This window comes from Polyergus mexicanus, unplaced genomic scaffold, assembly GCF_030449975.1.
Source record: "Polyergus mexicanus isolate NDT 795.1 unplaced genomic scaffold, iyPolMexi1.0 SCAF_3, whole genome shotgun sequence".
NCBI classification, from domain to species: Eukaryota; Metazoa; Arthropoda; class Insecta; order Hymenoptera; family Formicidae; genus Polyergus; species Polyergus mexicanus.
In genome coordinates, this window is record NW_027223323.1 from 7,114,257 (window position 1) to 7,134,535 (window position 20,279).

Here is a 20,279-nt window from a genome sequence, read left to right on the forward strand (position 1 = left end):
AAAGTGCTTAAAGTAAATGATGTTACGACGCAAGTATGAGATATACGAATACACGAAAGAGTGTATAGCAGAATGGAATACAATTTTTGTCGCGTTTCAGGCGACAAATTTCACTTCGGATGTTGGATGGAATTTTGAATGAGTACATGGCGGTCGTGAAATTTGGATCAATACTCAAGTAAGGCAACGCGCTGGTAAATGGTGCTGTAAAGTTGCTGAAACTCGTCCGACAACCTCGTCGATGCGGCGTTCTGCGGCTCGACTCGTTTCTCTCTCTCTCTCTCTCGCTCTTTCTCATAGCACGCTCGCGAGAAACGAAAGTAGTTTGCACATTTGCAAGAGCAGTTTGCAAGTCGAGGTAGCTTCTACGATGATGAACATGCTCGGAGTAAGAAAATAACCTGTTAGACGTGTATACCATGTCATGTTCCCAAGAGAACGCCATAACGCTCGTATTTTCCACCGAATCCGCCACGTCACGTTTTCGTTTTGCGGAGATTAAGGGCGACGAACATAATTACTTTATTGTCGTGTAATTAGTTGTTTCCAGCGTGCCGTATTTTTATGTGGCTGTCACACCTTTTAAAATGTATATGAAAGAGAATATATATGTATTGTATATACAATAAAGAGCGAAGACAGGAAAAGTTTCCTTTATACCAGAATAAGAGTAAATTGAGTTGCAAAATAATTATTTTGGATAAAACATGGTGTATAAAAATAGAGAAAGCTTGAAGTTTCTCGAAATACATGTCGCGCATTTGCTGCATTTGGCAGGGAAATTTCAACAGTTTTACACAAAGTTTTTTTTTGGACGAAACAAGCGTGGCTGGTCGGTCGAAAAATTTATGAAAAGAACGCGAAACATACGGGAAATAACGGACAGCTCTTTTATAACGCGTAACATCGTTCATTCACGAATGAATTACATTTTGCGCGATCGGAAAATTATATTATTATTTCTACGAAACGAGAAATGAAAAACGTCGCCGTGCGCGCGAGATGCAGTTCCGTATAAATCCATCCCGTTCTTATCCCTCAACGAACGATCGACGGGCGACATTTCCCGCACAAACGGCGATAAACTTTCGATCGTCGAGATCTTGTGTCCGCCGCCGTCAGAGAGAGAGAGAGAGAGAGAGAGAGAGAGAGATTTTGCGGGTGCAAAATTCCGTGTAATCTTTCGATCGTTACGGAAAATTGAGAAAGATTCTCGCCCCAGGCGAGACATAGCAAAAAATTATCAAGCGGTTACGTTTCGGGGTCGTTGGAAATTAGAGATGTTTATTTTTTTAAGATACAGAGAGCGAGCGAAGTGCACGTCGCAAAGAAAGAAAACAAATAGTACATTTTTAATTATTAATGTATACACACAGAGAATGTCACAAAATTATTTTCTGTTTCTTTAATAATAGATCATGTCTGATCAATTTCCTTAGGGGAAATATTGCGGCATCGATAGTTAAAAGTTATTGAAAAAGAAGGGCTTTTCGCAAACAATACTTTGTGGAATTAACAGGTTGACAAAACTACATTCTTCGATTAATTTCAAGTGCAGTTTATTTTAATTGAAATTTAATTTGTTCAATCACAAAGATATACGATGGAAAAAATTGAAAACTTGATGACTCTTCTTGATATTTTTGTTAAGAAAAAATTGACTTTAAATTGGCCAGAGAATTTATTATTAAAAGAACATCCGGAAATTTAAGAACACTTTACATAAGAAATGAGAGAGGTAATAATATAGTCTGACCGATAACTGTTTTTTTTCACTTGCTTAATAATTAAAATTAACTAATACTTGTTTAATATATTAAAATATCTGAGAGTATAATTAAAAAAAAAAAAAAAAAAAAAAAAACTATAAAAATATATACACATAATTTTTTAAAATTATATTTTTAAAAATATAAATATATTAGGCGAGTAGTAAAGACAGTTATTAGTCAGACGACTATATTCTACCTCATACATATAAAGACGGAGGTTACCTTGGAGTACATGAGGCTCAAGGGCAGACTGATCGCGATGCTGAGGATCCATACGAAAGTGATCTTCAGGGTGACCCGCTTCTTAGTCTTGTTGCGTCCAAACTTCATCGGGTAACGTAGACTTAGGTAACGGTCCACGCTTATGGTGCACAAATGCATTATGCTCGCGGTACAGAACAGAACGTCGAGGCAGATCCAGGCGAGGCAATAGACCGACGGTAATGGAAAGTATCCTGCGAAGCAGCAAAACGGCGGGGGTGAGCTTTGTGCTGCCCGCGCGAAGCGCGACTAATTAAACCCCGACTCAATTAGCGGCGTCTTGGCTCGCCGGGACATAAATTTCAATTATCTTGACATTCGTATGCCCGCGAAATGTTGTCCGTATTAAACGGATTTTCATGCCGAGATGCTGCCGTTGTACAGCTAATGGTAACAAGATTAATCAAAATCTCGAAATATTTATTTTATATACTTTTCTTAAATTCAACTGTTTCAGGGATATATATTTTGGAAATTGCATCACATTTATTATATACGCAAGTATATTTACGATATTTATTAAATATATTAGATTTTATTGCATATATATATATATATATATATATATTGAATTATACTTTATAATTTTATACGTGTACAAAGATTGAATTATTATTGATCAGATCTGTTGAAACTGTCATTACATCTCTTGGCTTCTTAATATGACGTAATATCGAGGTGACATCGATACGTCGGTTCGTCGGCATGCACGATGTCGATAGACAAGCAATTTGCATGCGTATTTTGTTAAGTAAACTTTGTAAAGAGCGTGGCAATTTTCCTTTAATCTTCGCTAGATTGCATTCGAGGCTATTCGATATTAAATTTTCCGTTCCTCTCGCATTCTGCACGACGATATACGCGGAAGTGGCGTAATATTATAGCAAATAGAAAGCTGTTATTTTGAGATCGATGTTATGATCGGCGCAATTTTATCTTCTCTTTTCCCCTCTCCTTTCCCCTTATCCGGCCTTTAAACTTCGTTTAATAATTAATCTTGGTATATCGTCGAGTCTCAAAACGCGAATGCACTCGCATTTTTTTTCAATTATTTATTTTTGCAAGTTGCCAAAGGCCATAATTGATACGCCCACTCTTCGTTAATAAACGTTTTACATATGACGAACGTAGCCGCGCGAAAAATTTAGTTTGCCGAGCAACTTTCGGTTGTAAAACTTGTTCCGCCAAAGGTTACTCGTTATTCTCAGTTTACGCGCAAGTAATTAATGAGTAATAAATATACACTTTGCCATCTACTTTGCAGCTGTTCTTCTCGCAGTATAATTTTTTTATTACAAGATTTTAATTTATAATAAGATTTTTATTCATCCTCGAATGTATCTAAACACACAATGGTTTATTTCAAAGTAAATTAGTTACCTCTAATCGTTTATTTTTAATATAAAAATTTTTGTTTATTTTTGAAATTAAGCTAAGATTTAAATAAGAGATTGAGTCTTTTTTGAATTTATCCTTAAAGTATATTTTGAGAAGAGTATTTTTTATTTTTAAATACGCCGAGGGAGGAGTAGAGGGTAGAAAAGATTAGTTTGCCAAAGTGTACTTTGTTAAGTACACGAAACAATGATTAACCTTTGAATCAAACTCAATGCTTTTCCTTTGTCAGTAATCGTTTAAATTTCACGAGTGTCATGCAAGTTTCGCATGGGATGTCTCCATTCGTAGAATCGTGCCTCTGGGAGATGAGCGGATGGGAAGGGTTGAGGGGGAAAGAATCAAGGAAAGTGCATCAAGAATATAGAACCCGCGACGAAACGACGGGTGGTTAATGCACGAAGGAGTAGGAGGAGTTAACGCAAATCCGCGTGTCTCAAACAAAATTATCGTCTACGCCGGGACAACTCCCGAAACTTGCATATTCATGTACGCCCCCGGATTATCCAGGGTATGTATATACATACCGATCTCTAAATTTTCGCTGCTTTATTAATGCAAAACCGTTACCCGTCCCTCAGAGATTCGCGCGCACATATGTGCATCGTTTATTACTAAAGAAAGGATCCGCTTATAATTCATACGCTTCTCTAAATATAATATTTTATTATATACAACACTTACATTTACTAAGATATACAATATTATAATATGATATACAATATATCGTATTGTATATGCGCGTTCGTATGTTATATACGGGATGTTCCCAATTTAAATGGCAAAACTTCAAGAGTGTGTAGGGGACCGAAAAACTAAGACAAAAAGTCCTTTAGAGGTTTGCTCGTTTTTGCTCCATTTTAGAGAAAATCGCAAAAATTCAATCTCTCATTGTCAGTTGCTCTCTTGAATTGATCGGCATCGAATAAACTTTCTGCTTCAAGGTTCCTTACATATGTAAACACTCGATGTTATCCTTTACGGTGCCAATCAATTCAAGAAAGCAATTAAGAGACCGAATCATAGATGCGGTGCACCAAATATCACTAGAACAATATTTAGCTGCGATTAATGGGGTCAATGCTAGACGTAATATTTACATTGCTGCAAGAGGGCAACATTTTGAACAATATCTGCATTAAATAGATGATAACATAAATAAAATGTAAATAAATAAGTAAAAAAACGAAAGCTTGTTTTGTTTCTTTTTTTGTGATTTTCTCCAAAATGGAGCAAAAACGAGCGAACCTCTAAAGGATTCTCTGTCTTAGCTTTTCGGTTCCCTACACGCTCCTGAAGTTTTGCCATTTAAATTGGGGACACCTTGTATAATACAACAATCGGGGTGTGCTCCGGGGCAAGCGTTCACGATGAAAAACTCGAAAATACAATTATACATGTATGACATTGATAATAATCAAATCATAATTCAATAATAACTGCAATCCAACAGTTTAATTAAACTTGAATTGTGTTCGAATAATTGAATAATAATGGAAAATATAATTAAATATTTATAATGTAATAAAAATTAGAAATAATGCAATATGTTCTATTTATTATATATTAACGTAATTGCATTATTAATCGCGATTGTCTACTAATTGAAAAGGAGAGAGATCTGTTTACAGAATCGCACGTACGAGAAAAGAAGTTATAAAAGAATTATAAAGTATCTAAATTACCAGAGAATCTGGGAGGGAACCTAAAATTCTCAGCGTTAAGCAGCGTTAAAGCACTATTTCCACGGCATAAAATTGCAGAACTAATTAACCGGCGCTCATTTCCGCGGTAGGGTAGCCGGAGGAGATGTGTCTCTAATTTGGACTGTCTCTTTTTTCGCAAAGTTTAAACGAAAATAAACCTCTACTTTCACTAACGACATTTATCACCGAATTTTTTTACTGAGATGTCTAATTCGCGAGAAAAGCTCTTCATTTTCAATTACAATCAAAATGAAAATTAAACGCGAGAAAAATCATATCGATTAATTTTGAAGAATTAGATCTTTATTTTACATTATATAATTAAACGAAAATTTATTTTTGCATATATAATTTGCTGTTTTAAAATTGTATGTTTTATCATCACAGATTCGATTCTTTTGCGTTTAATTATATGTACAATAATTTCGATGATCTGATAATTTGATTTGTTAATTTAATTGGATCAACTTTTGTAGACGATTTAATTAATTTAAGCTCATTTATAATTGCTTCCTTTTTTATGAATTGTTCATCCTCGATTGTGTCGTATAGATAATCCTTATAAACCTTGTGAGAGAGAAAGGAAGAGAGAGAAAGACAAATCGCGGACTTTCCGCGAGAATCTGTTCGTCTCGAATCTGCCGTGTATCTCGAATCCAACTTTCATAAAGTTATGCGAAGCACGCCTGCTGATTTTCGTCGTTTGACACTGCACAGCAGGAGCGAGGAAATGTCGCGTCCTCTCCCCCCTTTTAACAGTATTGCTTAGTACGCTGTATTATTAAGACGGCACCCACCCATAGAAAGTTCTGTTGTGTTATCAGAAGCGATAAGCTAATTACGAGAAGTCCGACGCGCTTTTCGTGTACAATTTACTCGTCGCTTCCGCGCCTTGTTTGTCCTTTCCTGCTTTACTTCAGAACTTTCTTTCTTTAACCGTCGATCTCTTTGGAATCTGATAAACTTTCTACGCGCCATTTCATTAAATTACTTTGCCTTTTTATATGCCATATTTTATAAAAAAAATTAGGTGTCGGTTTCGAAGAAAAAAAAAGTTAAAGAGTATATTTATATTGCTATTATTATTATAGTTATATCGAGAAAAGCTAATATAGATTTTTTTTTAAACTCTAGATTTTTTAATAATGACTTTAGCTAGATGTAAAAGTTGATATAAAAAAATTGAAAAATTGAAATTTTATGATTAATTTTTAATCTAATTCTGATTGATTTCTTAATCAAGGGAAAATAAAAAAGAAATAATAAGATCATTATTCGAAAGATTAATTACTTTCTATCCAATTTTCTTTTGATTAAGTCGTTAAAAATAATCATGATAAAATAATATCTTTTACAATATCTTTTCCATACTCAATATCCTAATTAAAATTATTTTTTGTGATCTCAATTTCGAAAAGATTTGTTTCACATATTCATACATCTTGTGAATTTTATAACAGGATGATGTAGTTATAATACCGATATTCTGGTGAATTCTTTAAAATTAATTATGCAATTTTACGGATGTTAAATATTTCGTGGATATAATCTCAATCGCAATATTGACGTTTTTCTAATGGAAGGGCAATTCGAAAATTAAATTTCGATGAAATCCAATAATTGCGAAAGCGGCGATCGAAAATCGATATCACTCTTCTGCCGTCGTATCTCCGCTTAATGTCGCTTTGGATGTCGTGTCAATTTGACACTTTTCAAGCTTCCAATTTACTTCATCTCCTTCCATCGATCAGATTAAAATGCGTCGTTTCGAGAATTTTTTTCGCCTTATATTGTATTCCCTATATATCAAATTTTCGAGGATCCGCAGATTCTCAACAATGCGAGGATTACGATAAGAGAGATAAAAGAACAGCCAGAAGAGTAATAGGATCTCGGACTGAAAGGAAGAATCCAATCTATATCTACGTACAGGATACGTATACAGGATATGCCAAATTTGATTTAGAATTTTCATTTTGCTCATTGCAATTGCAATCTGAAAAATGTGTCTCATTAAAATTGTATATTTAATTATCAATATTATATAAGTACTTCTCTTTCTTAATTAAAAAAATTTCTTTCTTCGATATCTTGATGTATAGTGGTGTTTCTTCTTTAACTTTTTAAATTTTTCAAAAATTTAATTTTCGAAGTAAGGAATGGAAAATTGGCCCGAGCTATTTCGCGGGTTATACTCTTTTTAAAAAAGACTTGTGTGAAAATGTGAGGAACACCCAGTACACATTCGGCCGCATTCCAATCCAGCATACGGCGGGAGATAGAAATCGATTTAAAAGCTCGAAGTAGAATCAAGAAGCGGGGATTAATTTGAAGGTACCCTCTTTCTGAAAGAGGTGTGGGATTTCGAGGACTCGCTAAAATCACGCGGGCGTCGATCGATGTAATTCGAAAACGAATTCGGCAACTGTTCTTGCTCACAGAACCCTATGTAGATGGAAAAAAAATTCCGTCGCTCACTCGCCTATCGATTGCCGAGACCAATGAGCGCTCTTTATTTTTACGGGCAAACTTTGTTATATATGTCTGTGTGTTTCTCTCCCATCTGGATGTATTTCCGCGTGTATGCACGAATGTTTTGTACTAGTTTCATATTCTGTCGAATATCTACATTCAGCAGCCGCGCTCGCGGCTGCTAACCCGCGGGATATTTGTCCGGGTCAGGTCCGGGACGCGTTATTCCTGGTCCGAGGATCCGGCCGACCGTGCGGGCTGCCAACCGTCATAAATCACCGACCACTTTGTTCCGTCGAACGCGAGAATATCGTGCCAGGTGGCACGGCCACGTGGACGATATTCCTTTCTTTTTTCCTCCTTTTTCGCGGCCGCTCGCAATTAACCCTTTCTTCATGCCCTTATTATTTAGACCGCTCGCGAAATGCTTTTCCGCGCATTTTATTACGAGCTTGAAATTTCTAACGAGTTTGCACGCATACAGAGAGAAATATTAATTACGTTGATTATCAGGGATAGCAACGTAATTATTTTATCGTTAAAAACTAAAAATATATAATAAAAAATTAAATATTTAAAGACATATAAATTTTCGTTAAAATTGTTAAAAAGAAGAAAAAAAGATTGCGGGTTTTGAGAACTCACACGCGAGAGACGGTGAGAATCTGTTGTCTTTTCTATAAATTTTCATATAAATTGGATAATTGAACGAGAAAATAGAGGTATTATTTGGCGAAAGAAAATGATGATTTCGTAACATTGCGCTCGCAGTGATCGTCGTGACGCGAGGAGGTTCTCAGAGTATTCCGTACCGTTCGAGAGTATCTAGAGCGATCAAACTTTAGTGCGACGAGCGATTTGAAACGCGTTTCGACTCTCAGGTTTAACGCAGTGTTTTCTTTTGCGGGATAAACGCGCAAAAATTCTCGGTCTCCTTAAATCAATCGTCACTTTCGTGAAACGTTAGAATGATCCCTTGGGTCAAAAGAGGGAGGAAGGATAGGCCGAGAAATGAGTAGGGAGATTCGGGAAAGGAAAAGATCCTCTCTTCCCTCTTTGTTTGAAAAGGATTGTAAAAGAGAGTCGTACTTCTTTTTTTTTAATTTTTGCCCTCTTGAACTTCTAGGCTTTTACTATAGAATTTTCGAGCTTAGCTTTTCAGATTGGTTGAATCCATGAATTCTTCGAATTTTTGAACCTGCGAAGCTTGCTGTCGTTTTTAATTCCTTTAGATTTTAAAGGGGAAGATCTTAGAGAAATTCGAGATTCTGGATTATATATATATACAATATATATAATTTTTATTAGACATCAATTTATAAAATATTTAATGTTTCCGCGTGTTTCTATTATTTATGAAGTAAACGAAAAATTTGTGTAAAAATATTTTTTCGCGTGCGCACGATGCAGGACTTTTCTGGACAAGTGTAGTGCTTACCAAACGCACACGTTTTTTCTGCAATTCTAACAATAACACCGTTATTTTGTTTTTCACGTGTCGCTATTGTCTCTCAGTTTAACCGGTTATGATACACCGGTCTCGCCTCATTTGAAAAAAATGATTTAATAAAAAGTTATTCGATTTCACACATATGAAATACATACAGATTGTACATTCCACACGTACTACTTATTTTTATTTAAATATTTGAAGACGACCTTCCGCGCCAGTTAAATTTCGACAGATTATCAAAAAAGTGTTCCGTAAATTTAAAATTGAAATATGACATGTGCAATGATCCAACAGTTTTGTTATTTTAAACGAATGATGAGAGATTTGATATTAATTGTTTAATTAATTAAAACTTATGACTTAGTACACATTGACTTTTCAAGAATGTTTGAGATTATAATTTTTTCTCGAAATTAATTTTTTTCGCTTTTGAATCGCTTGAATAAGGATAAAGTTCCGATCGCTTGTAAAATTCTAAGCTTTTTTTTTACGCTGAAAAACAAAGATCAATACTAAAATAAGCAGATAAATTTCAACGTCGAGGGTGCCTGGATTTCGTACGTAAATCTTATGAAATATGAGACACTTGTATACACGGTGATTCTCTAAAATAAGTCGATAAACTTTGTCGGCATATTTTATCGATTTGAATTTTTTTCGTAGCTATGACAGGAAAAATTCTATGTATAATCGTCATTATTAAAATCTCCATCTTCAAATTAACTCTATCAAAGTCTAGAGTCAAATATTTGAAAGTATAATAAATTGTCGAATAGAAAATTTGGTTTCATTTCCGATCTCTTATAATAAAAACTGTCATGAACCTTATCAATTTTTGTTAAAAAAAATTTGACTTCGAATTAGTCATAGAATACACCGATAAATTTCCAGGTTCTCGAAGAGTGTATTGATGTTTCAAATTTGGAGATGTGTAAAGAGAGAGATCGACATTCTCGCGAATGGAAATTTCATTCGTCATATTGAAATCTCGTAGAATTGTGTCGAGGATTGCGTGTAAGCCCGAATTCGGGCGCGATGTATTGACACATTCTGGAGACCGTCGATTCCTCTTCCTTTTTCTCTTCCGCCTGATGGATTTCGGGGAAAGGTCGCAAAACGCGAATGGAAATAGCTCGCCGCAAGCACGAGAATATCTATATTCAGTATCCCTTTTATTTCCCATCTCTCCTATATGGTATTCACCGCTTCCATTCTACCGCCTGCGGAGAAACGCAGACTTAAGAATACGAAGGGATGATAAACTTTCAACATAAAAAATTCAACAAACTAAGAACTCGCAATCGCAAAGTCATATTTGCACGCTCTGCGCCGATCCGTCAAAAGAATCTGCAGAATTGATAGGCTTTACGAACTAAATATCTGAGAAGATAAAAAAGCCAAATGGTTAAATATATTTTAATTAAACCTTTTTTTCTGATATTAATGAACCGTCTTTAATAAATAGTTTGAATCTAAGGAAAGAGATGGGAGACTAAACGTTCTAGAGGAATTATTACAAAAAAATTAATTTGAAAAAAGATTGAATGGCGAAATAAAAATCGTACAATATTTGAGGGGAGAATATTTTTTTCCAGGCGCAAGTATAATGAACGCTCGGAAATTTGTAGGCAAAAGTTGGATTTTATAGATTAGTAGCAAGCGCTAAAGCGATCTTGCGGTGCTTTTGCCTCACGTACCATCACTTTTGAGTGCTTAATATGGCCACCATCGCACAATTAAGCATGCCGATGCGGCCTTTGCGTCGCTGTAAATTTTGATTAACGGACGGATTCACTGATGCACAATAACAAACGATTTACTATTCACGCGGGGCGGCTTAGCGATATTGACAATAGGGATTCGCATCCGCAATGATTAATCCACCGCAGATTCGCAGAAAATAAATTTCTGGATTTTTAACATTGCGCTCAATTTTATTTATCTTCGACTATATTAATAGTTAAAATTTAATTTATCGAAAAGTGTCGAAGCATAAATAATTTTAAATGTTATAAATGTAAGAAATAAAGAAAGATTTTTTACAACTTTTAATTCGAAAACGTTCAACAACAACAACAAAAAATTAAGAATACAAAAACAAGAACAAATACAGCATTTCAAAGATCTATATAAATTCAAGATAATTTCAAAAATATAAATTCAAAAGGTAAAGCAATCGAAAAATTATTTAAATTTTCGGACTAATATTCAGTTTCTTATCTCTTCTCTTTCTTCGAAAATCTTAAATTTAAATTTTTGATTTCTTTTTACTTTTAGAGAGAGAATAAATTTCAGAGTGTAATGATGGTTATATTGTAGATCTGATCTTTCGAATTTTCTATATTTTTTAAACATTTATACATATAAAATTCCAAAATATCGAATCGAAATTATATATTTTGAATTTTGCATAAAAAAAATAAAATATAAAAATTTACGTATTTTGGCTTGGAAGAAAAGGCATAGAATCATCGGAAGGATATTCTTCCGAAGTAAATTATTATCCTCGAAGGATTCGAGGAGACTGCAAGTCACTCGGTCAGATTAATCACCGATGTGAAGAAAAGCGACGTTCGCGACGCCGACGGTCAGTGACACGACGACGTCGAGATATCGAGTCATTAATAATCCCTTTCCTTTAATGGCATCCTTCGGCAATCTCGCTCGCACGAAAGAAGGAGCCTTGTCCATAATGAACTTTTGACACGACATAATTTATAGATCTCTCGCTCTCTCAATTTCTTGCAATTCGCGGCAACAAAATTGGTGAAATTTTTTCGTATGTATCTCTCCGAGAGAGATTTATCTCAATTTTATTCAATTTCAAAATCCAACCTTCTCGTTATTAATGACAAAATTTCATTATCTTTATAAAACGGACGGATTTAATATTCGTAAATATTTTGAGACGTTTAATCGCGCAACTTTAACTTGATGGCAAGAACGGATGATATATTTGCTAGCCGGAGAATTTACGGGAATTAAAAAATTTTTATCATTATACATATAATATATAATATATCGCTTTCATTAAATTACCGCGCATACACAAATGCATATTACATTTACAGTAGCAGAACCAAAATGAGAAGTCTCAGCTAGAAAAATGATTTAATATTTTTACAAACTCAGATTTATATGATCAGAGTAAAATACATATTTTATCTTTACTAAAACATTATAAATGCGCGCTATGCGCTTGATCCATTAACATCGTATGAGTTTTATATCTCTCGAAAAATAAAAATTCGATGTAACATAATAATACTAAATTAATTTAAATATTTAAATATATTATTTTTATACTAAAATAATCTAAATATTTTCTTAATAAGAAAATGAGTCAATTTTATTTTTTACGTAAACGTTAGATTTTATATGCCATGATAATTCATTTATTCAACGTAAAATTTTGACAGAATACAGTATACACACGTATGAATATTCAATTTATATTTTAATATATATGTTAAATATTGTATATATATTTTCCGGGGCAATAAGAAATCGATTGGTATGTAGCCTTGGTGTTTGCGTATAAGCGTACCAATGTTTACATCGAATTTTTATCACACAAAGGTCTTCCCTGCGTACAATACAATATTGATATTTATACTCAATCTGCGGCGAAACTCGAATGAGAAGGTTGACACTCCGCACATCGTCAGATTATATCTTGAAAAATTTTATTTTTCGTTTATTACAATTAACTATTAATTCATAAATTTATCGAAAGGATCGTAATTACGCGAGTAATGGGTGTCGTAATCATGTACAAAGAAGAAGCAGTAAGGATGAAATATGAAGTGGAGAAGAAAAGCCAAAGAGACGTGGAACGGACTGCGGAGCGATCTTGAGGTGAACAATCTATAATTAATTTAATTTATTATTCGTGACTCGAAATTAATTGCTCTCATTTCTTTCTATTCTTAAGAAAAATATATTAAGTCGATACCCGAATAAAATGTCATTTCTTCCTTTTGCCATATCGATTGATTCTTTCACCGTGCTCGCGTTGATCATGATCAGCTGTCATCGTCGAGTTTAGTTCGATAATTGTATATCTATGATAAAATTTTGAAATGACATGACACATTGAATTTTTTAATTTTCCTCTTTCAAGAAATTGTTTCGCACTATTCGTGAAAGCCGAGGCTAGTTCTTTCGATAAAGAGTTGCGTCTCTTTAACGAGATATGTGACGGTTGATTATCGGAGAGTGTTTATTTTGGAAAACGTTCCGTATATAGCCGAATAACTTCCGGGGACACGCAATGCAAATCGTTCAAAACAGGCTCGATTGTATCGTCGCAGAAACTGGTTACGTTTATCGCGGAAACGGTTGCCCTCCTCCCCCTCTTTCCCGGTAATTATATCCCGTATTGTGTACAACCGCGGGTAAAACAAGCGTCGCGGGTCCGTAACGCGACGTAATTCCGCGTACGCGGAAACGCGCGGCGGGTGCATTATTGCGACGATGAAGGAGAAACGGGCAGGGATTAACGATCGACTACACGGATACACACACATATATACATAATTGTCTGGATGACGTATAGCTTGCAATTGGAGGCATGGCTATAAGTCGGCCAGAAGTAGCGGAGCAGTAAATGGGGGTTGCGTGTCATTTGTCGAGGGGGGGATGGTGCCGTCGCCGTAGCATTATTCACGCGAGAGTTTCTCTCTCTCTCTCTTTCTCGTCGATAAATACTTGCCGGGAATTGAAGCGTGGCTTGTATAATCTCGGTTTCGATGCGGAATTCAGCTCTGTGCGATTATACGTCGAGTGATATTTACTCTCTCGTGACGAGAACGCGCAATTTTTATCGCGCTCTCGCATCGGGATTTTACCGAACCTTTCCGGAGAGAAGCAATTTAGATATTGAAACGTCCGATCTCGCGTCGCTAAGTGCGACATATCGTAAAAACTATATGCCCTAGATTGCTATGCGAGGTTTTCTCCATAAAATCCGGGGGCGGTTAATGCGAAAGTTCATCCCGACATTTCCGTCGCTCGTCGGAGAACGAAAATACAGTATGTTTGATAAATAATCGTAAAAAAACGTGACCGTAAAATATATATTTTAATATTAAAATTCTTCAATTAAAAATCTTTTTCAATGTGTATGTAAATATATATATATAAAATGTAATAAATCTTTACATATAAGTCAAATTATGAAAGTAAGATTTGCTCCCGATATATGTATAACCAAAGACAAGTAAAAAGGGTCAAATTGCAGATGAAAGAAAGAAAGAAAGAGAGAGTGAGACGAGGCAAAAAAAAAATTTTAATTATAAAAGTAATTGAATTAATAAATATTTAGCAGACATTTAATGCTGGTTCTTCGACGACATTTTCTCGCTAAATTACGCAAACGGAAATAAAAATAACTCACATTGTCACACTTTAAGCTATAATTAATTAACAATAAGATAATTAAGACAAGTGCTAGTGATAGATCAATATCAAAGAACCGCAAGAAACTCAACGAAAACAGACGAAAGGAAGAGAAAAGTAAATATTTAATTGACGAACGTCTCTTCGGTCTCTCGATATGCGACAGATTATTTTGATTCGCGAGAATCTTGATCTTACTTTTACATTAACTTCAGATTAATTTTGTTCAAAGGCAAAAATTTTAAATTGGCGTTGCGTGCTATTATTTGAGATATGGGATATATATGGTATATATCATATATGTAGAATACGAACTGGTATATTATTTTATATTCTTTGACAAGGAATAAATAACTTTGTTCTTGGGCTAAATTTCCAGAAATATATTTATTTTTCATATAATTCTTGTTTCAAAGAACTATATAATTGGTGGTATTATAAAAATTATCATTTGTTTTCTTTTTCTTAGATATTTGCAATGACGTTGAATAAATTAATAAAATAGGGAAATAATCTTTTTATGGGAAATTTTGTTAATTCTTTGTTAAAAAAGCAGGGCACATTTTAATATAATAAAAAAATCCGTTTTATATGTAAATCAAAAATTTTTCAAGAGTATATTTTATTGTAAAAATGTAGATCTCAAATTTTTGGTATCAGACATTATCACGAAATTTATACACAAAAAATCAAAGAACATCAAATGCACTACGTGTATATTGATATTTAAAAAAATAAAATACCGCGAAAACAATGCGTTTCCAGGAATTTTTTAAAAAAGTTTCATATAACTGCAATAATTCATTTTTCCGTATTTATAATATCAAAAATTTAGTTTACCGGGATTATACGCTAAATATTTTAATAAATACGCCGAATTAATCTCAAGTATTGATGTAACACGATTGAACGCCGCGGTTTATTTGGCTCGATGAGAAATCAATCGCGTTTACGCGAAATCAAAACGCGAGAAGGAGATGGAGAAAGAGAGAGGTGCGTTTTAGCAGTCGAGATAATGAGCTCGTGATAGCTTATCAAGGATTCGTAGCGAAGCGAGTTTTCGTCGTTGGCTGCAAAATCCGAGATTCGAGGTGGATGAGGAGGAGGAGGAGGAGATTGTAGGCGTTTGGCATTCGAGGCGATAAGCTTCCCGAACAAACTATGCGTTGCAGAGCAGCGAGAGAGCATCCTTGATTTTTTTTTTTTTTTGTTATTCACCGGGCTGCCGGAAGTCAAAGTTTGCTGAGAAATTTGCGAGGATCTAAAATGGTTAATTAAATCCGTGATGCTTACGCGTCGGGATTCGAGGGAAGCTGCGGGCGAGCTTTGAAAGAGCTGAGATAAGTGATTATAATCTCTTTCTAAAAAAAGGCATGAAACCTCGAACTCGAATATATTGATATGTCGAGGCCTCTCTTCCGCGATGCCGATTGGCTGTCTCGCTTGTGCGCTGTGACTTGCTTCATTCGTGTTATTTGCAACTGTCAAATCATGCGAATTTTGACAGTTTGACAATTTGTGAAAAAAAAAAAAAAAAGAAAAAAAAATTAAAGTTGAGAAAGAAAAGTTAAAAAAGTTGGAAATTTTCCATAAATAAAAGCGCCCGCCTGTGTTGTTCTAGTATAAATAACAATTGACATTTCTCTAGCATATTTTTCCTGCATTCGCAAAGTTTATCCCAAAGCGGAAAAAATTTACAACAAAAGATGCTGCAACAAAAAGATCGCGAAATCGAGTTCTTGGTTACTTATTTACTTTGTTTTCAAACTTCTATCCTACTTTTTTCTCATTAGTGCTGGAAGATGAACTTTTAAAGCATGGCTTCTTGTATTTGTGGAAAACAACCAATGATTATATTATATAATTCGAAAAATTATATCAATAATATCTTTCATAAAAGAGAAAGATATTTTTGACTGTATTTTTTATCTTTAATCTTGTTTTACGCAGAATTTTCTTTGATTATACGTTTCGCTTATCCTCGAGAAAGTCGCGGATATAAAAGCGATTAATAATTGCACAGAAAGAAGAACTGTGAAACAAATTGAATTCAATCGGGATACGCGAATATTCGATTCGAGTCGGAACCACTTCAATTTATCTTAAGGTATTATCGTGCCTCAAAGAGTTAAATCCGGATCGAAAATTCACACCGGATATGCAAAACAGAGGGGCGGAGGGGAGAGTAAATTGGCACTATCGATCTGTCATAGCGCGCCAAGTACAAGTGGATAAGCCAAGATATCTCGAGTGGCAGTCTGTGCACACACACCGGGTGATTCGCAATGATCCGACCTATCACGTTCACGCCTCCCGTCGACAAAAGCTGTCGCGACAAAACACGAGTCGATAGGTCCTGCGCGTTTCAAACTCTCTCTGTCCTATCTTTCTCTCTCTCTCTCTCTCTCTCTCTCTCTCTCTCTCTCTCTCTCTCTTTCTCTCTCTTTCTCTCTATCAGCGATCTCTTCTCAAGAGCTCGCGCAAACATTTCGTCTCGTATTCATTCGAGAGATCGATCGCTGCATTATTCCGTTTTCAATATGATCGCGACACGGGAAAAGTGCGAAATTTCAGAGAAATTATGTTACCGAGGCGAAACTCGCACTCGTGCATTATATCTATATACTTTTTTTTTTCCTTCTACTTGTTAACCAATTCAAACTTTAAAGATTTCAAAAATAGAAAGATAAAGATTCTGAGTCTCTACATGATATATCTGAGATTCTTAAATTATTAAAGAGAGAATTAAAAATAAAGAAAAAAAGATTAAAAACAAAACTCCTTTAAGATTAAAAAATTAAATTAAATTTTTAATTTGAACATTTTTCTCAAAATTTTTCTTCAATTTTAGAATTAAATTTATAGATTGCAATGATAATCTTTTTCGGGAGTTTTTACGCTGTCTTGAAGTTTGAACAATTTATCCGAGCTTAAGGCAACTATATGTTTTGTAGCCTCAAATTTATGTGTTTGACGGTGAGTTATGTTTCCTTTAGTATGATCAAATTTTTTATGCATTGAAATTTCCGGTCAGCATGATTTCGATGTGACAACCTCCACGTGGTTTATTAAAAAATATCCCCTCTGTTTATTGTATTGCGGGGAAATATTCTCCATTTTTTTTTCATATCACTTGTTTGGTTTCGGCATATTTGTCAAATAGAGAAAGTTTGCAATTTTCGTAATGGATTTTTATTTTTCTATCTCTGTTGAACACTTAATTTTAATATTTTATTTAACTTTTGTAAAAATTCTTGAGGTATTTATTATTTCTTATAAATATAATATGAGCATTTATATTATTATTTAAAAAAATATTAAGAAAAGTATTTTTAATATTAATATTATTTATTTTTAATAATTTTTTTTCCGATCTTATTTTTCTTTTTGAAATTTTTAATTGATAAAGAATACAATTAGCATTTTATAGAGAGACATTCTTTGATTGTGCAAATATTGATATTAAGAGTAATTGCACGCGTAGGAATATTGATTAATGATAATCTTCTTAATTCACTATCTGCGAACATGGGATGGACAATCGGAGCCGCATAGTGACAATCGTATATATCCGACATGATGATGGAATGCAGGATTGTCGCCATAGGCTGTCCGCAAGAACCGCTCCCTAATTAAATGGCCCATTATCGATGTGGACCGACTGACGATATCTCGCTGACGCGACGCGTTGATCAACTTTCGCCACTGTTTATACGTGAATTGTGAACACCTTATGTATATACATATATATAATAGTAGTGGAGAAGTAAAGAGAAGAGAGAAAGTAGTAAAGAATTATCGTAATCAGCCGTCATTCGAGTAGTTAAGAGCTACGCTATATCCAATCAATACTATATATAAATCTTCGAGTAGTATAGACCCTATTTGATCAGACACGTAAGTGAAATAGCAAAGTGCCGCAATAGTCAGACATTCATTGAACATTTTTCACTTTATATTATTTTATTCGGATTAATTGTCTGTCAAAAAGCAAAATATTATAAAAGTCTATTTTACTATAAATATAAACTCTTGTAATCATTATAATAATTAACAAGTATTAATGAAAATGTCAATGTTGTCTTGTCCTCTTTATTTATTTCTACTGTAATATTATAATTATACGCGTATAATACATTTTTGCTGAAAGAATGCAAACATGACTTCAATAAAGAGAGAGAGAGAGAGAGAGAGAGAGAGGGGGGGGAGGGGGGAGGAGAAGAGAAGCTTTCAATTAATCGCGAACGATCGATATATGTTATTACATTAATTATAGGTATTATGTGTAATTAATTATGCGAATTATCCCGTAATATCGGCCTTTAACGCAAGTTTATTGGCAAAAAGTTGAGAGATTCGAAAATCGATAGTCTGTTTATTCTCGATTAAGTCACCGACATAAGTAGTTAATTAAAGCGCGCCTATCTCTTTTTCCGAGGGAGAAAGCGGTCTCTTTCGCTACTATCGATATTGTCGCTATTATCAATATTGGTAGTTGCGCATTCACGTGTAGCTTTATTAAAGGGCCTCACCCCTCGCGTGCATAATAAAGTTAAGGACACGTTCGGCTCCTGTCCTGTCCGTTAGTTCAGCACGTCGATTGAACCTCGACGAGAGTGACGGACGTGTCCTGCCAACAGGACACTTACAATTAAGGGCATTCGCTCAACGTGTCCCATCTCCAGGACCAGTTTAACTAGAGCACACACACGCACACACATACACACATGTCCGGATCAAGTTCTGCCATCGGAAATCGAGTCTTGTCTTTCATCTTCGAGTTTCTCTTCTCGTAGATTTTAAAGAATTAATTAATCCCCTCGCTTATTAATTTTTCTCGATTAAATTTGTTTTATTGCATTCATCGAAGGACATAAATTAGAGAGAATTTCTCTTCATTAAATTCTTTATTTATACCCAAATAATCAAATAATTAATTAAAATTTTCGGAGTTTATGCTCGAATTATTTATCTTGTTTATTTATATTTATATCACGTAACATTCAATTATACGTAATCTCAGTAATGAGATGATTAATCAAAAATCCAGAATTTTACGAGCTCCGCGAATCTTCAACTCTCATTTTTTAATATTTAATTCTCAAAAATTCTCGAATCTCTTATAAAAAATAATATTATATATATATATATATATTTATAACTCTTGAGAATATTTAACTTTCGCGATGTTGAGATTTCACAGGATCTCCTTCCCCTTGTCTTGCGTCCCTCGGGACCGAATAATACACCGTCTTCTGAAATTGTCGCGTTATCCACGCTTAATTGGCCGATCTTTCCCAAAAGTTTCCTGGCAAACGAATAATTATGCCTGATGAATATTCCATTCGATCCTTCGTCCTTAGCTTTGCTCATTTAGAACCGCCATCCCGAAATCTATTTCCTTGCTAATGAATCCTCGGCTTGTCGCAATATTCTTCACTCCCTTCAAATTTTTATGCTAGAAGTTATCTTAGTTTATCATAGCTTTAGTTAATACGCGATTTACAAGATTTTCTTCAGAGAAGAGATTGCTTCGACAATTTATATATATATATATATATATATCTCGAAGATCCTTGAATTCTTAGCAATGATCGAATTATTTTTTCTCAGGCAAAAGTTGAGAAAAAAAGAAAAAAAAAATTTATTTCTTTGGAAATTGCTTAAAAGCATTAGAAAAACCGCGGCATTTCTTACGCAACGACACGGTACAAATATATACTACCAGAGACGCTATCAGCTATCCTTGGAGCAGCAGCGGTGGAAATAGCGGTCATGATTGACCGGCGCAGGACACGAATCCTTTTCTCGTCGGAGAGA

General features: G+C 34.5%; 1 protein-coding gene across 3 annotated transcripts in view; it reads right to left on the reverse strand.

Moving 5' to 3' along the window:
- 5-ht2b (5-hydroxytryptamine receptor 2B) overlaps nucleotides 1–20,279 on the reverse strand; it is a 43,477-nt gene that overhangs the window by 18,206 nt on the left and 4,992 nt on the right. For all 3 annotated transcript variants that reach the window (XM_070292587.1, XM_070292585.1, XM_070292586.1), the window contains exon 3: nucleotides 1,995–2,227. In XM_070292587.1, coding sequence (XP_070148688.1) covers nucleotides 1,995–2,227 — 233 coding nt within the window. The remainder of the gene's footprint in view (nucleotides 1–1,994; nucleotides 2,228–20,279) is intronic.